At 45.5% G+C, this 19,656-nt stretch overlaps 5 protein-coding genes across 5 annotated transcripts in view; 3 read left to right on the top strand and 2 right to left on the bottom strand.

Moving 5' to 3' along the window:
- The window catches only part of LOC126556771 (uncharacterized), a 364,167-nt gene that overhangs the window by 144,280 nt on the left and 200,231 nt on the right, over window positions 1-19,656 (bottom strand). The window lies entirely within an intron of this gene.
- LOC126557752 (lysyl oxidase homolog 2B-like) overlaps window positions 1-19,656 on the bottom strand; it is a 249,133-nt gene that overhangs the window by 134,275 nt on the left and 95,202 nt on the right. The window lies entirely within an intron of this gene.
- Window positions 1-19,656, top strand: part of LOC126558142 (uncharacterized) — a 459,948-nt gene that overhangs the window by 380,795 nt on the left and 59,497 nt on the right. The gene's annotated exons all lie outside the window — the stretch shown is intronic.
- The window catches only part of LOC126558359 (lachesin-like), a 346,936-nt gene that overhangs the window by 308,000 nt on the left and 19,280 nt on the right, over window positions 1-19,656 (top strand). The gene's annotated exons all lie outside the window — the stretch shown is intronic.
- LOC126556695 (uncharacterized) lies at window positions 15,126-19,640 on the top strand. Its single transcript, XM_050212132.1, has one exon. The coding sequence runs from the start codon at window positions 15,126-15,128 to the stop codon at window positions 19,638-19,640; it is 4,515 nt and encodes a 1,504-aa protein (XP_050068089.1).

Below are 19,656 nucleotides of genomic sequence, written 5' to 3'. Positions count from 1 at the left end.
CAAGATTTGCGGCCTGCCTGCTTGTGAGCCGCTTAAGAGCAATGAGTAATGACATCTGTTTAACCGGTCCTTAAACCACGGAAGTAAATGGTTGCGATATGGAATGAAAGATTTACTTTCGAAATGTGAATGGACCCTTCGGGATGGCATTTGTGTTGCATAGGAATTTCACAACGGGAAAAAACACAATTGATGATGATGTACATATGAGACTTTGTGGTAAGGTTCGTGGTCAGTTTGGCTATTACTTACGATTTGTTTTGATCCTCGATCGATGGATGTCTAAGGCAAAGGAATGTAAGGAATCAATCAACAAGATCATACGAATTATTTGGTGTATCGAGTGAGTCACAGAAAACAGACAGCTTGTGTATAGGAGCGCACGAAAGAAAACAATCGGGCAAGGTGTGTTGAAAATGAATCAGCACCATTAACCCAAATTTCACCTCAACCTCAACCGGCTGGTGCGCACACATTCATTTCTTCCTCAGACATTCCGCTTCCTAGTCGGTTTGCTGGTCTGCCCACGTTCAAGTAACGTACCGTGGAAGCGTATGCCCAACCCAGGCGACAAATGCCGCAAGCATTCCGCATCTGCACAAAATAAAATAAACCACCAATTGTCACTTTCGCTTCCGCCTCTAGTGGACGCCCTCTCAGTTCTTCAGTTCTCCCTCGTGACCGTAGGACCCAGAAATGAACATTTTTGGACACGCGCACCTTCCCGGGGCAGTGAGATGAATAATCAATTTTGCATTCCAATCCACAACAACACGGCTTTGCAAATCCGTTTCGAATTTCGAAAACCATAAACGACCAGATGATCGGTTTGACGCTTCCGGACAACCGAGGGGGGGTTGAGAAGGGAGAGGAGATTGTAGAGGCCTACACACCACACACCCATACACTCGTAAAAGTACCACTTTCACGCCCGGGACGAGGGCCAACTGTCAAACTTTCGCCCGGGTGTCCGCCATCCGCCGTCCCAGTCGCGTTTCGAACGGGAAACTCCTGAGCCTTCAGTTGAGTCAGTTTTCTCAGCTTCAGCTTCGGAAGACCTTTTCGCCGCGGCGTGGGTTGAAACAAAAGATGCATTTTTCCACGCCCAACACAAAACGCAAACCACCGCAAACGAACGTGCCTAACCTTTTGTTTTCATCCGGCTCTGTTGGCCAAAAAATGAAGCGCTTCCAAGGGACGGGCATGCGGAAAAACCGGCGACTCGTGTGACTTGCATTGCACCATCGTCGGAGCACCATCATCCCGAAAGATGTTGCCCGTTGTCACCGGAGCCCAAGGGAAAACTTTCATTTATTTTAATCAGTTGTTCACCATTGTCTTGGCTAGGGTCGGGGATCTTCATCTCGCTCTAGCAAACTTCCTTCCAGTAAGACACGATCTTACAGCTTCATATTCCGGGAGAATTCCCTGGGAACAGTTTCCCTTTCCGTTGGCAGTGATCGTGTTTTTTCTTCTGCTTCTCATGCAACACCACTTTGCTCCACGACAGAGACGGCAGAGACGACAGACAGATGCCGGTTCCGATACACTTGTCCCACCGGTTGCTTTCATCTCGGTGTGGGCTTTTCACCAGAACAGGAAGGTGAAGGTCGGCGCAATCTAATTGATTTTTTTTTTGTTGGGTTTGCTGGTTTTTTGTTCACCTTGCGTTCATATCGGTGAGAGTGATGAGTGTGAAGGCGGGAAAAGCTCAATTAGTACTTTTCAACAGTAATTGCATGGAGGCTGGGTTGTAGCTTTTTCAGCGAAAGAATGATAGCCAAAGATGGATGGAAAAATTGCGGCAACTGTTAGTTTTGGCAATGCGGAATCACAACTTCAGTTCGAGAGAAAGATGGTCAATTGATGGCTCCGGGGGAAAAGATTTCTGCCTAGACTTGTTTGCTCTGATTGAAAGTAGCCATTAGCGGTGATAAATAATGGGATGGAAAATTGTTTGCTAGAAGAAGCAATAATATTGTTAGATTAAATTGTGTAAAAATAAAATATTTCAATTTTAACAAGAAAAAATCTTGTCTTAAACAAGAAAATTTTTATATTTCCGTTCCCCATGATCACCTTGCAAGATCACCCACCAGGACTCGGAGGTAGTCCCGGTTAAGGCAAAAAAGAAGAAGCAAGTGTGGAACAGTTGTCGATGGTACCTGATACATTTTCTTCTCATATAATTTTTGAAACAGAAGCTTCAGAATTTAGACTTTTTTTACATTTTTGTATTGACAACTTTATCTTAGATATAAATGACGAGGTTTAGGATCACAAGGTCCATCTAGTCTACAATAGTATGCAGAGAACAGCCCAGTAAGCTTCGATAAAGCTTCGATTTTCCTCAGCGGTTTCTGCTGCATTTGAAGACTCACATAGTACTTTGGAATCTGTGTGACACTCGTGAGACGTTTCCATTAGGAAGAAAGCAAATGTAAGACTTAAGGAGTATTTAAGTCATCAGGACATATCTTACTGTTGATCAAAGGATACAACTTATAGTACGAACAAATCTTCTACTCAAATTCTTCGTCGTAGCTAGTCCAAATGATCAATCCATAATAAGGTAATCTTCTATGTGCATGCAACCGACATGACTGCTAGGACACATGGTTCGTAAAAAAAATATTTTTATGGTTGAGTGTCGTGACGGAAAAAAAACATAGATTCACAAACATCGGACGTATTTTAAATCTATTTAATTCTTCTCAACATCCATGCGTTAGGAATGTTAACATCTCGTTTCTATTAATCTCTAAATGCTACCAATACTAAAGAAGCTAACAGGAATCGGTTGATATTCAGTGTGACGAACTGATACGTCGATTGGATTACCCTTGGGCATTCCTTTGTGTGAATGTTCATAGTCTTATTTGTTTAATCCTCAATCTAACTTTAAAACAACTTCGATCCTCTTGAACCTAAGTAGGGAAACGAAGCTAGATCATCATCATCAAAGTTTTTAAGGACATCTGGACATACTTTTATAAGACAATATACTTCATACTACTGCTTCTATTACAACCGAGTACCAACTGAGTAAAACCGTGCCAGAAAAATTGTTATTACTGTCTCTCGTCTAGTAAAACAATCCAAAGATACTTTTTTTCTGTCCTAATATTAACCCATCTCTCTCATTACATTGCAATCCATATTGGAGTGGCGTATGCGCACACTTTTGACACATCGCCACTTTCCTTTCCGAAAGCAATTAATTTGCCCGTCCTGACGGCGCATCGATGTCACCGCCGAGCAACGGACGCACACCGATGCGAATTGATTGTTAGCGCCTAAGTGGCCTGTGCTGCCGTTAATACCGTTAATGCGAAATGAATAATCAATGAAATGGCACGCGGTTGCCTATGGCTTATGAATAAAGCGAAATCGGCCAGGCTCGGTATGTGCCAGGTTCGTCAACCTTCCGCATAGTAAACGCGACGTCGGTCCGGGTCATCATCACCATCATCAGCATCATGTTGGCCAGTTTCCCATCTTCCAAAAACAATAACACAGAGGGAGCGAGAGAGAAAGAGAGAGAGCAAAACAAAAAATGCTAAACCGATAAAACGATCCAACCACATCAATCAGCCTTCAGGGAAGTAAAATCTTCCTTTTGCGTGTGATCGCCGTACAGTCGCGTGCTTTCGAATGGTTGGTATTAGAAAGTTGAATATATGAGGAATGTGAGTGAAAAATTAAACGATCCATCCTTGCCGGGAAGGATTATTCTTTCAAAAAACCCCTCCTGGCTCGGTTACGGGATACAAGCTGACCATTTTCGGATTAGTTTGGACAGCAGGAAGTTGAAAGTATTTGTATGGTCGCTTCAGTCAGGAGCTTGGTTTCAGAAGTGCAATTAGTTTCGCCGCGTCAGCACGGATGCCATTGCCATGCATCAAGATGCGTCGGATTATTAAAAGTGAAAATGAAAGCTGTCCACTTTGGCGTGTTTTCTCGCTCTCCAACCCACCCACTCGGCGGATAGATTTTGAATTGGCCACATCTAATTGGCAAACACCTTGACCAGCAGCAAGCCGCGCACGATCATACCCGCTGATGGGGTGTGAAAAAAAGCTCTCACTATCAACCCGTAACAGTGGGAATCGTGCGCGAAACTATCGCGTGGACCTGGGCCGGACTCGGTTGATTGATTAATGGCATGACTGATTTTGCCAAACAATAGACGACACCGATCCGATCGCTTCTCGGAATGATCGCTTTTTTCCCACGCACGCGACACAGTGCGCCCGCCCCACCGGTGGGGATAACTAAAGCTTCCCCAGGGTGTGAGATTTGGGTCGCCACTGTCGCTTCCGGGCGGTGGACACCATCAATCATCCCCGGCTCTGGTTAGGGCGATTCGCTGTTATTTATCTTCCGAGCAATAAAAGGAAATCGGTATTTGGAGAAATGAATTTGGTTTGACAGAGAAACCGAACAATAAATAGATCGATTCGACGGAGAGACATGATTTTTAACATTAGCTGATGTTTGGGATGAAATGTTGTAAAATAGGCGTTTGTTCACAAGCGTATTATTCGAAGTCATTTAGTTAATATAGTGAAAAAGCAAACGAAGCTTTAAACTATCAAATTAGTTAAATGACAAACATTACTCAATTTGGCTAAAGTTGATTCATATTTCAATCTTTGACAGCTCTTCTTCGACTCATTTGAAACATAATTTACAATAGTTTCTAGTTAGATAAACATAAAACCTCATATTCTCATTGAAAGTCCAATAATAAAGCTGCAAAACTAATTCAACCATTCGCCGAGGCGATTGTCATCATGTCGCACACAATAATCTCATCTCAAACATGCTTCATTTCGCTGTTTCGCCTAGGAAGTGGATCATTTTCATGCCGTTTTTACTAGCTCGATTGTCATGATTGTGGTTATAAAGCTGTTCAAAAGCTTAAGAGCTTACCACTCATTAATCCGCTTCCTGCTACAGAACAGCCGAAAAAAAAGCGCTTTAATTATGCCATTATTATGCACCGCAAACGACATCATAGCGGAACGATCTTAAACATGCGCAGAAAGTAAACGGAAATCTGCAGCTACTCTCATCTCCTGCCACGATCTGCGCTGCTGTGTGTTGCGCTTTCCACCTTCGGGGAGGAATCATCCCGGAGATCAGCTGGGTATAATTTACGTACTTTCAATTCCACTGTTGTTGTTTGTTGCAACGAATCATGAAACTTACATTTTAATTGCCAACACTGGTGACTGTGCCATTAACCACACAGAAAAAAACACACACACACACACTTCATACAGAAAATAGAGTTATCGAGACGAGTGCTGTTCAAAGTGTCGTGAACGATGGTCGACGGTAAACACGATGACCTTCCTGACAGTTGAACGTGCATAAGGTTAAGCTTACTTTCTTTATGTTAAGGCAAAATGAAATAATCATCACCACTGGCGTTGGCCGAATGGAGAGAAATGCTCAACAAGTTTGTCACACTGTTTTCACCGGCTGTTAAGCGATGTGACCATAGTGTTTTGTGCGCCTTTCCCAATGGACGATTGTTTCGAATGATGAAAGTGCGCACGTACACCGTTTGGAGGGGGGGGGGGGGGGGGGGTTTGTTCCCACTAGTTGCAGTCGATTAGTGTTTTTGTCAAGTGTCAACTGTGTGGTGTTGTTGTGGCGCCTACCGTGTTTTCTAACAATTTTGTAACGAATAATTTGTGCTAATCAATAGTACAACAACGGCAAACAATACTTAAATATCTTTAATTTCTTAGCTTCTCGCGATGAAAGATTCATAACTAAGAGAAAGCCAATAATTACTCTAATAAGTGTAGGGTTTAGATAAGCATTCGGCATTGAAATCTATTTCACTGCTGTTGCCTAGTAATAGTGTTTTAGCTTTTACGTTACTCAGGCTTAACGAGAGCATGATCAAGTAAGGAAAGCCAGAAATGATAGGCGACCTGTCAAGAGGTGTTCTCAAGTTTTTGAAGCTAATAAAACAACAAACAAGGATCGACAATTCTGGCAACAACGGATGACCGCCCTAACCCTATTGATTTTAATTAAAGTGAATTTGGATGATCAAACGATCATGAGGGAAATGATCAATTACTAATCATCTAGTCACAGGTAAATCGAGTTCAAAAAATAAAAAATTTTATACACCTTCTAACCTTCTTTAAAGTGGGTTATACACCGAGGATAACGAAATCAGTTGAGCTAAAGAATGACCAACACACAATTACAACACTAAATGCTCGTCGAACGCCAATTGTTATCAAATGTCTCCATTAAGCCCCCAAATAATAAAAGACCTTCAAGAGCTATAGCTACCTTCAATTAGACAATCAAATCTCAATTTACCGTGACAAAAGATTCAAATCTACTGCATCACCATCATCGTTGACAAAAGCTCAATCTTGCCCAAACAATAATGTCTCGCTTTAAGCATTTGCAAGAATCAATTTCATGCATTGTGACAATCTCACCACACCATCGTGTCGCCCGCCTGTGACGCATTTTCGCTTTCACAGCATTATTTCGCATTAACTACCGAATGTTTACGCCAAAACCGAGGGTCCGTTCCGGTAGCTTACCTTTGGAATTTTGGTAGCTCACAAACCGTACCCGGCTCGGCGGCCTGAAAGTATCACTGGCAGAGGACTCTTTTTTCGGGCTCGTTTGTCACATTTTCACCCATCATCATGGTCGATCCATGCACACTGTCGGTTCCGCTATGCGATCTTCCGGCAAGGGTTTATTGTACGCAGCGCATGATGACGATCCCCTGTTTTTGCAATTCTCAAGGCGAATGGTGTTTTGCTCGCACGGGAAGGATTTCCATCATCGTTTCGCAAAAGTGGTCTTCAACTGGCGTTTTGATGATGGTGAAATTCGCACAAGGGGCTGTTTTTTATTTCTTGTATGCCAGTCCAAATCAGTACGGATAGCGCCGTTGACTTCGAGAACACCGTTTATTGTTGCTCCGAAACCGTACCGTGGGCTCAGTCGTCCGTAAGTCTCACGCCAGTTTTGTTTGCAGGGTTACAAGCGAATCGTCCAGCGAACGGTACTTGACCGGTTAGCTAGTGGTGTGCAGTATTACTGCTGTATGTGTTGCTTTTCTTCCCCATCCTTATCGTTTGGCATCAACATAAACACTTGTTGAGGCGTCGTTCGGCATCACGAACGGACAGCTCAAAAGCTTTGCACACACACACACACACACACACACACACACACAACATGCACACACGGACTCGCACAGAGAGTGCCCATAGTCCGAAGAAAATGGGACCATTTTTCGAGTGGGAAAATAATTGCATTAATGCACAGTGCAGTTGGTACAGTTTCTGCAGCGTGATGCAATTTTCCACCCTTAACAAGGCGTCCGATTGTTTGATAAGGCTGTAGAGCAGAATCATTTCTTCATTACCGTGCCATGTTTTTGGTCGCTTGCAAATAAGAGAATGGGGTTGAACTACTAAAGCTAAACTGTGAGAAAATGATGGGGTTGAGATGTACAATCTCTATACGAAATAATTTGACACATATTTTAGCAGTAAACGTGCACCTACCGCCTTTTGTGGGAAGCGAACACAAGGATGTGCAGGCTTTCATGAATATGAATGAACTACAAAGGGAAGTATACCCTAAAACTGTATCATCATGTCCAAACTTCCTGGACCGATCAATGCAAAGTGTGGTGTTGCGGTTTTGTTTTGCATTATTAATTAATTAACGGTGTTTTTTTGGGATCCATTCGCTTGCTTACTCCCGTCCAGTAAAGCGGTTGGAAATCTTTTCATTTAAACGCAACCTAACTGTAGCCCTAATTGTTAAGCATTCGAAGCCGAAGGCAGATCCACACCAGCTCATCATCGTACCACACCGTAAAAGGAAGAATCATCCGTCATGCACAAAGTACGCGAGCACCCGGAACCGATCAGCTGACCCAGTTTGCCAACAGTCAGCCATCAGCTCACAAGAACGAAACCTAAACACCACCAAGGGATTACGATCGAACGCCCCGTCGGCAGACGCTTCTGTGCTTGGGGTGCAAGAATTCGTTACACTTTGAAGTGAATCTTTCAAGCTTGTTTAATGTTAGCTGCCGTGCGGTGGGTGCATGTTGGTGGTGCAAACAGATCATCCAAGCGTTCTGTTTGCTTTATTAAACTACCGTGCAAAAATCCGCACAATTCGAAACGCATTGCCAAGGTGGAAATAATAACTATCACAGCACTACACCGCTTCAGGATGGGTATCCACTACGGGGAGCCAAGCATGGAACGTGAAATTATGAACTAGTTTTGCGTTTGCCACCAACTAAGCATTGCAAACGAAGGGGCAAATAAAACGTCTTGAAGCGATCGTTTTGCTGATTTCGGAGTCTTTACTGCAACTACAGACTAACACTGCAACGGTGTTTATTATTTGATCGCAGCTTAGTTTATCTCGCTTTTGCTCTCCTTCTATGTTTTTCCATAATCTTTAACCTTCTTTTCTGGAGCAACAAATCACAAGCGAAACTATTTTTCCAAAACTATTCTCACCAACATACGCGCCTGTGCGATACCATATCGAGCGTGATGGTTGTAAGCCTGGTTCCGGGTTCGTCGCTTAGACGCGCATCATTCAAGTCTTTCGTTTTCATTCAACTTCTGTTGGCCGTTTGGCAAGTCGTTGATAGGTTTCGCAAACCTATCAACGACGCTAGAAATAGGACCGTTGGCTATTCCCAGCGAGAGACTTCTCGGGAACATTCCGCAATAGAAAACGAAACGGAATCTCTCCCTCGGTGAGGGCTGTGTAGCAGGAATGTGCAGTACTGTGGCATGAACTGTACCGCACACTGTTGTCGCACACCATGTACGTGATGCACCAAGTGCAGTTTGTCTGCTGCAGCAGGAATTGTTGCCTGTTGGCGGAAGAAGAAAGTATCGCTAACCGGTTTCGATTCGTTTTCTTCTACTCGTAAAGCGATCGATCACGCTATTCTTATAGGATGTTTATTTTGCAGCACGTCGTTTCATTTCCGTCCGATTTTCTTCCACGAATGTGATTGTACACAATAGCATTTAATGCTCAATCAATTTGCGATCGTATAGGTTAGGATTTAGCTGTAAAACAGATATTAAACATAATTAAGATAAGTTTAAGATTTGGTTTTTGTAAGGTCTTGTCGTAAAGAGTTCACATTTATGGCGATTTTATTCTGCCTTTTTTTCTATTCGTTAATGATGGCACTCGAATCCAACAAAATAGCCACAATTTCCATTCGAAGTGAGCTTTTCCTGCTACTCAGCAGGAAAGCACAAACTGCTTAAACGTTCCTTCATGTGTCATTGAACCATCCAAAAACACACAAAAGCCTCGTCCGAGATGTACGATTGGATGGTCGAACGAAGATGGAACTGTAGCATGAAAGCACAACACACCAAGCACACCCCACGAACCTGCACCGTGCTCCACAATTCCACCAAAAAGGTAACGAGATGAAAATGTGTGTGTGTGTGTGTGTGGAGTGAACGATCAAAAAGCCGAACAAACGAACGAAAGAAACACCTCCGATGGTTCGGATAAGAAAAGGCCTTCCCTCGCTTGAAGACGAAGCAGGCGGCTTACAAACGAATGCGGAAATTGCTTCCACTCACGCACTCAAGACCCTAACCGAGTACTTGAAAGCGATTCCCAGCTCCGTGTGCTCGAACGAAACTTTCACCGAGAAGAAAACCCGCTACCCCCCGGCTGAAGATGGGGCCGGATGCGAGGGTGATGTTTTTTCTTGGCTGGGTTGCAATGGGTGTAGCCATTTGGCCACCGTACTAATCATGCTGTAGCATATCATGCAAAAGCCTAACGGCCGAGAGGAACGACCTCGAACGTGAGAAGAGGTTAAAAGTGAAAACGTTCTTAGCTGGAGATGGTGTTGGGTTGGGTGCGAGCAGTGAACAGAACGACTGGCTGGGGTGAGTTCTTTCGGCCACAGCCAACAATTAGGCCAGCTCAAGGAGAAGGAAAAGATGAAGCAAACAAACAACTTTCTCTTTGGTTTTAATTCGGTTCGATGTTTCAGAAGATTTTTTTTTTTCGTACGGTGGTTGGTAGAACAAGAACCGGTTCTTAAGAGGGAGAAGAATCATAAGCGTGATGCTTATATCCGTGGTGGGAAGAAATGTGTTATGAGGTGAAACTGTGTACATAGTGAGCGTGTCAGAAAAAATACAGGAATGCCATTGTTCCTTCTAATTGAAAATAATGAGGCCATTTCAGTCCCTTTTGGCTAATACTGCAGACCGTTTTTTTGAAGCTATTCTTAATACAATAATCTTGTTCAGTCTGACTCAGTTTAGTCAAGACTAGTACTTAGTTCTGACACATGTTTAAGTAATACTTTTTTGGAAAATTTTTTTTGGTCGACCCCTTGTTATTAAATAAAAGACAGGATTTTTTTTTCTTTTTCTGGCGAACAGAAAATATTAAATTTCTCCTTTTGAAATTTGAGCTTTTCTCAACAACAATAAGAACACGTAGGTGGAATTCATATTCGAAACAGGTTCCAGCTGAGTGGTTAAGACAAGTTATTACTGCATTTCAGCACTTTAACACTCCCATTTTCGCTTTGTTTTCGTTTGCATTTTGTTTAAGATGTAAAAGTAAAAGAGAATCTTGGAATTTATCGAGACTTTCAACACTTTGACTGTCAAGGAAAGGAAATACCTTTGAGTTAAATGATTATGCGATGAATGAATGCAAACGCGATAAAAAGAGATAAAAACATGGGCTCCACAAATGGCAATCTAGGCAATGCATCGACTCCGATGCATAGTCATGTTAAGGAAAGAAATTTTAGACTGTTGGTCAAAATTGAAAAGGTTTAAGCCTTTTTTTGCGGGTTTCTTGTTTTTCTTGACTAGACTTATTGATAGCAGGTTAGTCAGTCCTTACTACAGGAAAACGATCTAAATGAGATGTGATGTCCGCTCCTTCCGTGTAATGGCAGAGAAAGAATGGCGTCCATCTTCACAGGGCAAGACCTTTCCCTCGTTTAAAGGACTGACTATTCAACTCTCGGCCGGAACTTCTCCTCGTACACTGATCTGACCAACCGGCTATGGGTAAAACTGTGCTAAGGAATTCACAAATGCCAGATCAAGAACTCCCGAGATTGGAAAACCACAGAAAAAGAAGAATATTTTTTATTCACAAAAACATTTACTTCTAACTCCCAATGACTTCCACATATAAAAGAGAACATGCATTTTTATGGGGTTCTAAACTTTATTTCCTGGCCTTGTTTTTTGCTAGGTTTAGGCATTGGTCTCATATGGAACCCTAAATATTTCCTTAATACAACTTCTCTGAACAAAATCCGTTCATAAGAAATACTTTAAAAGCGGATTGAATTGTAAACTTGATTTCATCTGCTTACAGCCATTGTCCACTAATCAATGCTTTGTGCGTAGCCCTAGCACCAGCACGATCGCATCGGATCAACCACACACGCATCTGTGTATCGTCGTGCACGCATCTCACTCTCGTCCGTCACGATTGCTCCACCAGTTGGTATATGATGTTCAAGTTTGAAGCGCTTGACCGATTCAAGAAACCTGAGCCAAGGCTCACCTTGACCCATTTCGCGCTTTCACGCAGCTTCTCCACTGTCGGGAAAGCGTGATTGCGTACCGGGGCCCACAAAGCCCGAATCGAATCGAAAGTCGACTCCGATGCTGGTCACAACCGATCCGGTTCGAGCGATGGAACGCGATGCCACGGCGGATGTTGACAACTGATCATCATCATCATCGTCATGATCACGATCCCCGACCGCACTGCACGTTTCCACCTGTCCAATCGGGCCTCGGATGCCAACACGGAACGACGATGATGGTCAGTCAACTTTCGATTCTGCGCATCCGCAAAACTCGATCCACAAGCACCCAGCCGATACACGCTTACAGCAGGTTCTTTCTCTCCGGTGTGCGCCTTGTCTTCTAATCATCTCGTCGGCGCGATAGCGACCCTAAGCATTCACGTTCAAGCCCGGCGGAAACCGGTGAAGAAAACGAGCATTAAAGATCGCCCCTCCCGGCAAATTGGGGGCCCTTCTCGTTCGGCGAATGAACGAGTAAGTTTGCCAGATGGGAGGACTGGCGTGTCGGCATTAGGTTCAGTTTTGACCTAGTTGATGGTCGGCAGACTGGTGATGGAAGTGAAGACTTTTCCGAGGAAGTGACCGATGAAATCGAGACGGAAGCAACAAACAAACAACTCAGCGACACGCCAGTCGTAGGGCATTGGAATGTGAAATGGGAATCGGATGCGATCGAACGGGGCACAGCTTCAATGCACGCATCGGATCTCCATCCGAAAGGGGATTTTTTTTCAAGCGCAGAGGAAATCTCATTCATACGAGATATTCTTGTGAAGAAACAGATAGCCGAGGTTTCCGGGTTTTATTTCTGGAGGCTTAATACGCTAATTTGATTTTATAATTAGCGCGCTTCTTTGAGAGGAACCGAAAAACGTGCTGACAGCTTGATTTCCTTTAGAAATTTCCCATTTTACGAATAACGTGCCGATTGAATTGGTTGACCATGTTATCCGGGATGAAAGTTAGCTCCACAACTGTCTCAATAGTATTGTGATGTATTCAACCAGCAAGCAACTAAAACAGGAAACTGAATTGATAGAAAACTCACCGAATTAGAAAACGATCCCAGTCTTTGCATTTATTCGCTATCCCCACAAAACACAGACAGTGCTTATAATGATAATTAATGTCCAATTCACTACCTTTATGTGGTGCGACAAATGACCATTCTCGGTTCGGTTTCGGCCACAACAAATCAGGCCATTTTAATTTGCACCCCACTTTCGAGTCGCGTTCGTTCGAAAGAAGCAAATGGAAAGTGAATCGAAGTACACGACATCTACTACTGCGGTCGTTCTCGATCGTCGAACAAATCGTTGGCGTGGGTAGCGATTTTTTTGGGGGGAGGGCGTGTAAGAGCTTTCACTCACGGCAGAGCTCACGGAAGACAATTTTTATTACAATTTCCTGCCTTAAACCAGGCTAAGTAAGTATCCTCCATAAGTAACCATCTAGAGGGTTAAGGAAACTGAGATAGAGAGAGAGAGAGAGAGAGAGAGAGAGAGAGAGAGAGAATATTCATTACTTTTCTAAAAACTGCGCTAACCACCAACTTAGAAAAAAGAGGTCAATTTCTCAACATTGCGTAGGGTGCGGGTGTGTACGTCATGCTGTCTGTCTGACGTTCGTAGGCAAATATATTGAGTAGGAGAAATTGACAAAAGCACAATCGAGCACAAGTAGAAATATCGATTTCAAATTTACCGCTACCAAAGGTATGCGTCCCCAAGTCGCGCAACTTGAATTTCCGAAAGCATTCGAGCTCCAGCGAACATCCACCAAAATAGGTAACATTCTCCAAATGATTGGATAGATTGCCGAGGGTGGACACCAAAGAAATCATCATGCGTAGAGAGAGAGAGGGCGTTCCAAGGTGCTAATTTACATTTTTATAATGTTCAGAATTCCTTTCCGTAGTGTGGAGCAAACACAGCGCCTCAATATGGTACTACGAGCATAGAATAGTTAAGCATCACCTGTGTCAAGTGACTGTTCTTATGCACCGTTGCATAACGCAGCTGCGCGGGAAAGCTGTCGATCAACGTACACAAAATTCGGTCACCTGTCCGGATCGGATCGGATTCGTCGACGATTAATATGCCAGACTCGATGCCGTTGAATTTCGGTTAGCAGGTCGTATGGTCGACATTGGGGTTGACATGAAGCCTCCTAACGGGAAATGTTTAACCTTTTTCTGTCAATTTTTATCCACACATTCAATCGATCGAAACCAGACAGGAATGTTGGGTAGCCAGCGCTGAAGGAGTTCACATAAAAAAACCAGGATTTCCTTTGGTTCCTTAGGGCATAATAAAGTAAAAAGCAATCAAATCAAGTGGCAACTGAGAAACAATACAATCCTCAGGCGCTGGGCCACAGCAGTGTGGGAGACTGACATGGCAAAAACAGAGCCAAGGCTCAAAGACAAAAGCTTCAGTTTCGCGCGGGAGTCTTCGCTCACTTTTTATCTCTGCCTCCCGCCTAAAGCTCGTCGTCGTGTAGCTAATTTGTACTAGCGTGCGTTGGGTTGAACATACAACAATACAAAAGTTTGGAAAAATTCAAACCAGAAAATTAAATAAAATAATAGCTAGGCGCGCTGGAAGAGAAATCCGGTCTCCGGGTTCAACGGAACGCAAGCACGCCGGAAGCATCGTCACGCGTACAGGGCACCGTTCGGGTCACCGTTTCCTTTTCCACCTTGGCTAGCGAAGTTGGGTGGAGAAAAGCCAAACGTCTTTGATTAAGGTTTCCACATTATGATCGGATTGTGATCGTGAGACGGGCAAGATTTCGATATTGATCCATCCGATCGTTCCGGTGCTACCAGCGAGACAAGCGAGATCGATTCGCTGTGCAGCTTATGGATTTGATTTTCGCTTTCGATTCTTCACTAACCACGGAGCCGATGACGGAAGTGGTGGAAATATTTGGGGAATTTTTAGGCGTTTTTTTTTTTTTGGTGCGGTTTTTGCTAATTTCCTATCCTACTGGCTGATAGAAAGTGAAATCGTATAACGTAATGCTACTCGTTGTGGCTGCTGATTGGATGTAAATTTGTCTGATTTGCTGCTGCTGATGAGATCGAATTGTAGCATCAGAAGAGGAAAGCCGTGAAAATGCGCCCAGTTGACGGAACGAAAGTGGTGGCGGGGTTCGGTGGCTACATACTTTTTCCGAGATTTGCTGATTCGATATGCTAGAGCTAGCGTTAGTTTTGATGAGTGAAAACTTTAAATGTTAGGTTTTTTTGCTCCCCTCAATCGATTCGTTCGGCTATACTTCCGTTAGAGAAAATGTGTGATTGGAATGCCGAAGAAAGAAAATGACTTCGCAACTATATGATTAGCCCGACTCAATTTGATTTGGATATCCATTGAAAGGTTGAATTTCTAGCGTCATACAAACAAAAATTCTTCAATTAATCGATACCACTTTTTACTTCATTCTCCACTTTTCCAGTCTGCCAACCTGAAGGATGGGAAAGCGAACCCAAATGCTCCCACTGGGAGTGACACTGGGTACGGTACTGTTGCTACTTACCACACACTTCGCTTTCGCCACCGCATACACCTTCGACGATGACTTTGAGGATCTGATCGCGGAAGAATCGAACGTGGACGAGGAACTGCTGCCCGGGTCCGTCCTTCTACCGTCGGACGTGTTCAACGATGGTAAACCGTTCTTGGTCGATCGGGACCCTTCCACCGGTGCAATCGATTTCATGCACAAGAAGACGGGCAACCAGATCGATCTCGGTGACAGTAAACCGTACGAACCGATCAAGGATAGTTACGTGAGCGACAAGAAGGATGTGATCATACACCAGTCGACGCCCAACTTTCACGACTTTCTCAATCTGCCCAAGATGTACTCCCCGGAGAACTTTGTGTCGATATCGAGCTCGTACGCGAACCTCAAATATCAGGGCATCAACAAGGGTTCGAACCATCGTGACCATGTTAATACACACATTGTAGCTGCCACTTCGGCAACTGCTGCACCAACCACCAGCACCACTACGACACCGGCTCCAGCGACTTCGACAAAATATTTCTACAATAGACCGCATTACACCGTAGGCAACTACAATCGACCGGGAGCTGGATCGGCTAGCTCAAACGCGTACTATACCTTCCCTGCTACATCGGGACGTCCGATTACGACTCCGACTACGACTACGACAACAACGACAACGACTACTACAACCACACCAGCCCCGACTACGACCACGACAGAAGCACCACGAACGACGGTAAACTCACAAAAGCAACTGTTCACACGCTATCCCTACAAAAGCACGATCAAGAACAAGTACCTTGAAACATCCGAACAGACGCGTAAGAAGTTCTTCCTTCCGTCCACACTTGCACTCCCTGGACCGACGACTACCACGACCGAACGCACTCCATCCACGCCGATGCGATCCTCTACCTACTACTCACCCTCCGTACGACCCCATTGGCCCACGACCTACCAGACTCCGACCACGACACAAAGCACCGTCTTCGTGTCCGCCTCTACAGCTCCCGCCAATCCGGTTCGCTTCGTAGATGATGCGGTGGAACAACCCAAGATTAAATTCACTATGCCAGCGCTCAAGTACGAAGGCTCAAGACCAGCACCCTTCCGACCGATGCCATCGCAGCAGGAAGGAATGGTGCCGGATCGGGAAACGTCAGCCAGCAACTCAAACACCAAGATCGACCTGCCCAAAAATCCTGCTGTCATGTCGCTATCGGATATCTTTAGCACACTCGAGCAGAAAAAGCGCATCGAGGCGCAGCAAGCCGAAAACAATCGTGTCGAGGAGGTGGCAGAAGCGGAACAGGAACCCGATCTGCCAACGACTCCTCCTGCAATTGTGCTGTTGAACGATGGATCGGCGGGATCGGTCACGATTGGATCCAGCGGTCCACGGATCGAGCAGTCGATCGATCTGTCCGATCAGTACGTGCGATATGAGGTACATCCGCAAGCTCAAGCTCCACCGAGTAGACCAGCGTTGGTGCAAACACAACATCAGCATCAGCAACAACAGCACCAGCAACAACAACAACAACAGCAATACAATCAGTATCAAGTGCACCAGTCAAATGGACATCGCCCTCAACCCCCAGCGATGGATGTTATGGGTGGTTCGTACGTGAAGTACGAAGTACAGCAACCGCAGCTGAACGTTGTGAAGTATGGAGCAGTTCCAAGCATGAACAATGTCGTCATTAGCCCCAACCAGAACTCGGCTACATTCGTCCTGGGATCGCAACAGTCCGTTGGCAGCAGCATTGGATCATCTGGCCGTCCAGATGGTGCTGGTCATTTTGTAGGCTCTGTATCGCAAGATTCCGCCAGCGCTGCCGCCCTGAGCGCTGGTCGTCCCTCGTATCAGATGGGTCAAGTGCTAGATGAGCCACACGATCAAAGCAGCGTTGGTGCATCGGTTCAAGTACAAGTGAAACCACAAGATATCATCAAGACAACGAGTGTCCGCTTCCCTAGCGAATCGGACGACAAATACGATAACGCTCCCATTATCAGCGGAACACACAAGTCGGAAGTATTGCCACCGAACGGTCATTCAGCTCCGGTACGCAACGATCAGATGGTTGTGTTTCCCCCTAACCAAGACATCGCAAGCACGCTGCATGAGGTCTCGAATCGTATCGTTTTTGACTCGCCTGCACCACAGACCGACACACTCAACCGTAATGAACTATCAATCGCCCCGAATCCAAACTATCCAGCTGACTTGCCCGAACAACTAACGCCTCCATCCGGTCCGGAGAGACCAGATCTGATTAAACAACGACCTCGACCACCTGTGCCCGCTCAAGGACCTCCGTTCAGATACAGTGAAATTCAGCGACGTCCCTCAACGTATCCAAGCGATCGTCCACCCCGGCCAACACTTACCCTACCGAACATTTTACCCCAGTTCCGACCGAACGCGAAGATCTCGCAGGGACATCCGCCGTACATGAAGGAACCCGGAACGTACCGTGTTCCTCCTTCAGGGATGCTTGTAAAGACGGGTCCACCACTTCGTAAACCTGCCGGGTATAACGTTCCCAACAGTTTACCACCGACGACAGCAGTTCGACGAACGCCACTCCCTACTCGCCTCATGACACGCCTTAGTCCCGCTCCGAGCCGTCCACAAATGCATCCAGCATCGGCAGAGCTAGAGAATCGTCGCTACTACCGTCTACCGCCACCACCACCGCCAGCAATGATCAAGGATCGTGTTTACAACATTCAACCGCCACGTCTGCAGCCACCACCACTACCACCACAGCCAGCCGGAACTCCAACGACTAACATCATACCACCTGCAGTTACCTCTTCGGAGAAACCCAACGAACCACTAGAGGACAGCGAATTTCATCGCAATCCGCCACAGATTCTGCGCAACATACTTAAGGACGATCAACAGCAGCGACCCAAGCTCGAACCCGTTGTGACGCTTCAGATGCTACAATCGAAGAAACAGGCATCGTCCATCAATTCTCCAGCCGCACAAGATTCGCTCGGTGACGAGAGCAGCGTTGTGGTGACTGGATCGGTGCAAAGTCAACAGCAAGATATCGGTAACAAGGATCGTCCGGTTTACGTCGTTTATCCGGTTAAGAGTACCCCAGTAAGATTGGACAACAAGCCGAATGGCGACCCAATTGTGGTTGGACACCGTGGCGAACAGCATCCATCGAAACCGATCAGTCCTGGTACCGAGTATCAGAACACACCCTTTTCGATCGCATCACACTTTGAGCAGGAACCGATCCTAACGGCCAAACACAAGAAACCAAATCACAACGGCAAACATAATTTCCCTTACAATCTGGAGAAACCGGACCCGTTCGCACTAGCTCAGCAGCTGGATCAGGAACAATCGGCTGGACAACCGGCACAAGACCTATCGGAAGCGGACTCCGAGTATAATCTTGGTGAGGAACCAACGAATGTTCGGGATCAGGATCAGGATCTGATTTCGAGTAAATTGCAGCGCTTCCAGACGGACAGTACTCCGATTGCGATCGCATACACTCCGACTGAATCCAGCCCGCTGGGATCGAATAACATGAGGTACAGCAAACCGGTAGGAGGCTACGGATCGGCAGCAAGCAATTACTACTATTCGCCGTATGGTGAAACGCAGACCGAAGTGTCCTATCTGAAGATTGACGATGTGGACGAGTTTGGTAATCCATCCAGACGCTACGAACAGAGCTTCCAGGCACCGTTCCAAGCGAGCATGAGTCTTGACCCGGTTAAGGTAACCAATCCGTACGAAGGATGGGCCGTAGTGACCTCGTCTCCTCAAGCACTAAAGCTTCAGCAGCAGCAGCAAACGGTGAACAAACCCGAACCTATCCGTCAGCACATCAGTCCAAATACGATCGATCGTTCCGACATTGGTGACACTACCTCAACGGGCACAGGTGAGGACGGTGCGGATCGCCCAGCACCAGTTACCGCATCCACCACCACCACCACATACGATCCGAACAGCTTCCAACCCGAGCTGCAGGGTGGATTCCGACCGATATATGGTGCGGATATGAAGCTGAGCGAGCAACTCAACCCCGATCCTCAGCGATCAAGCATAGCCGATCTGTTTGCGGAAGATAACGCAAATGAAGCAGCTGAAGCACCACAAAATGTCACGACCAAGCTGCAACCGGTAGAATCGAAACCGAAGGTAGTGAAAAAGGAAGAACCCGACAGTGGAATGGATCTTGATCTGGAAGCATTCTTCGATCAGTTCACCAAGGACTACGATGATGGTGATGGTGGTTTGGATGATGTAACGATGAGCGAAGAAACGACGAACGAAACATTGCCGGCGGGTGGTAGTGATGAAAGTCAGTACCGCAGCGTTGGCGAAGGACGAAGCAGTAAGGGTTCGTCAGCAGAGACAAGTGTGAGTTCCTCGCCTGAAAGTTCAACTACTGCTGCACTTACGGTCGAAGAACCTATCACGAAAGCGACGTGAGCACACTGTTATCAAA

This window comes from Anopheles maculipalpis, chromosome 2RL (genome assembly GCF_943734695.1).
Source record: "Anopheles maculipalpis chromosome 2RL, idAnoMacuDA_375_x, whole genome shotgun sequence".
Classification (NCBI taxonomy): Eukaryota; Metazoa; Arthropoda; class Insecta; order Diptera; family Culicidae; genus Anopheles; species Anopheles maculipalpis.
This window is presented reverse-complemented; position numbering and strand designations above follow the sequence as displayed.

Coding starts and splice junctions, on each gene's coding strand:
- LOC126556695 (XM_050212132.1), top strand. CDS start 15,126: ATGGGAAAGCGAACCCAAATGCTCCCACTGGGAGTGACACTGGGTACG.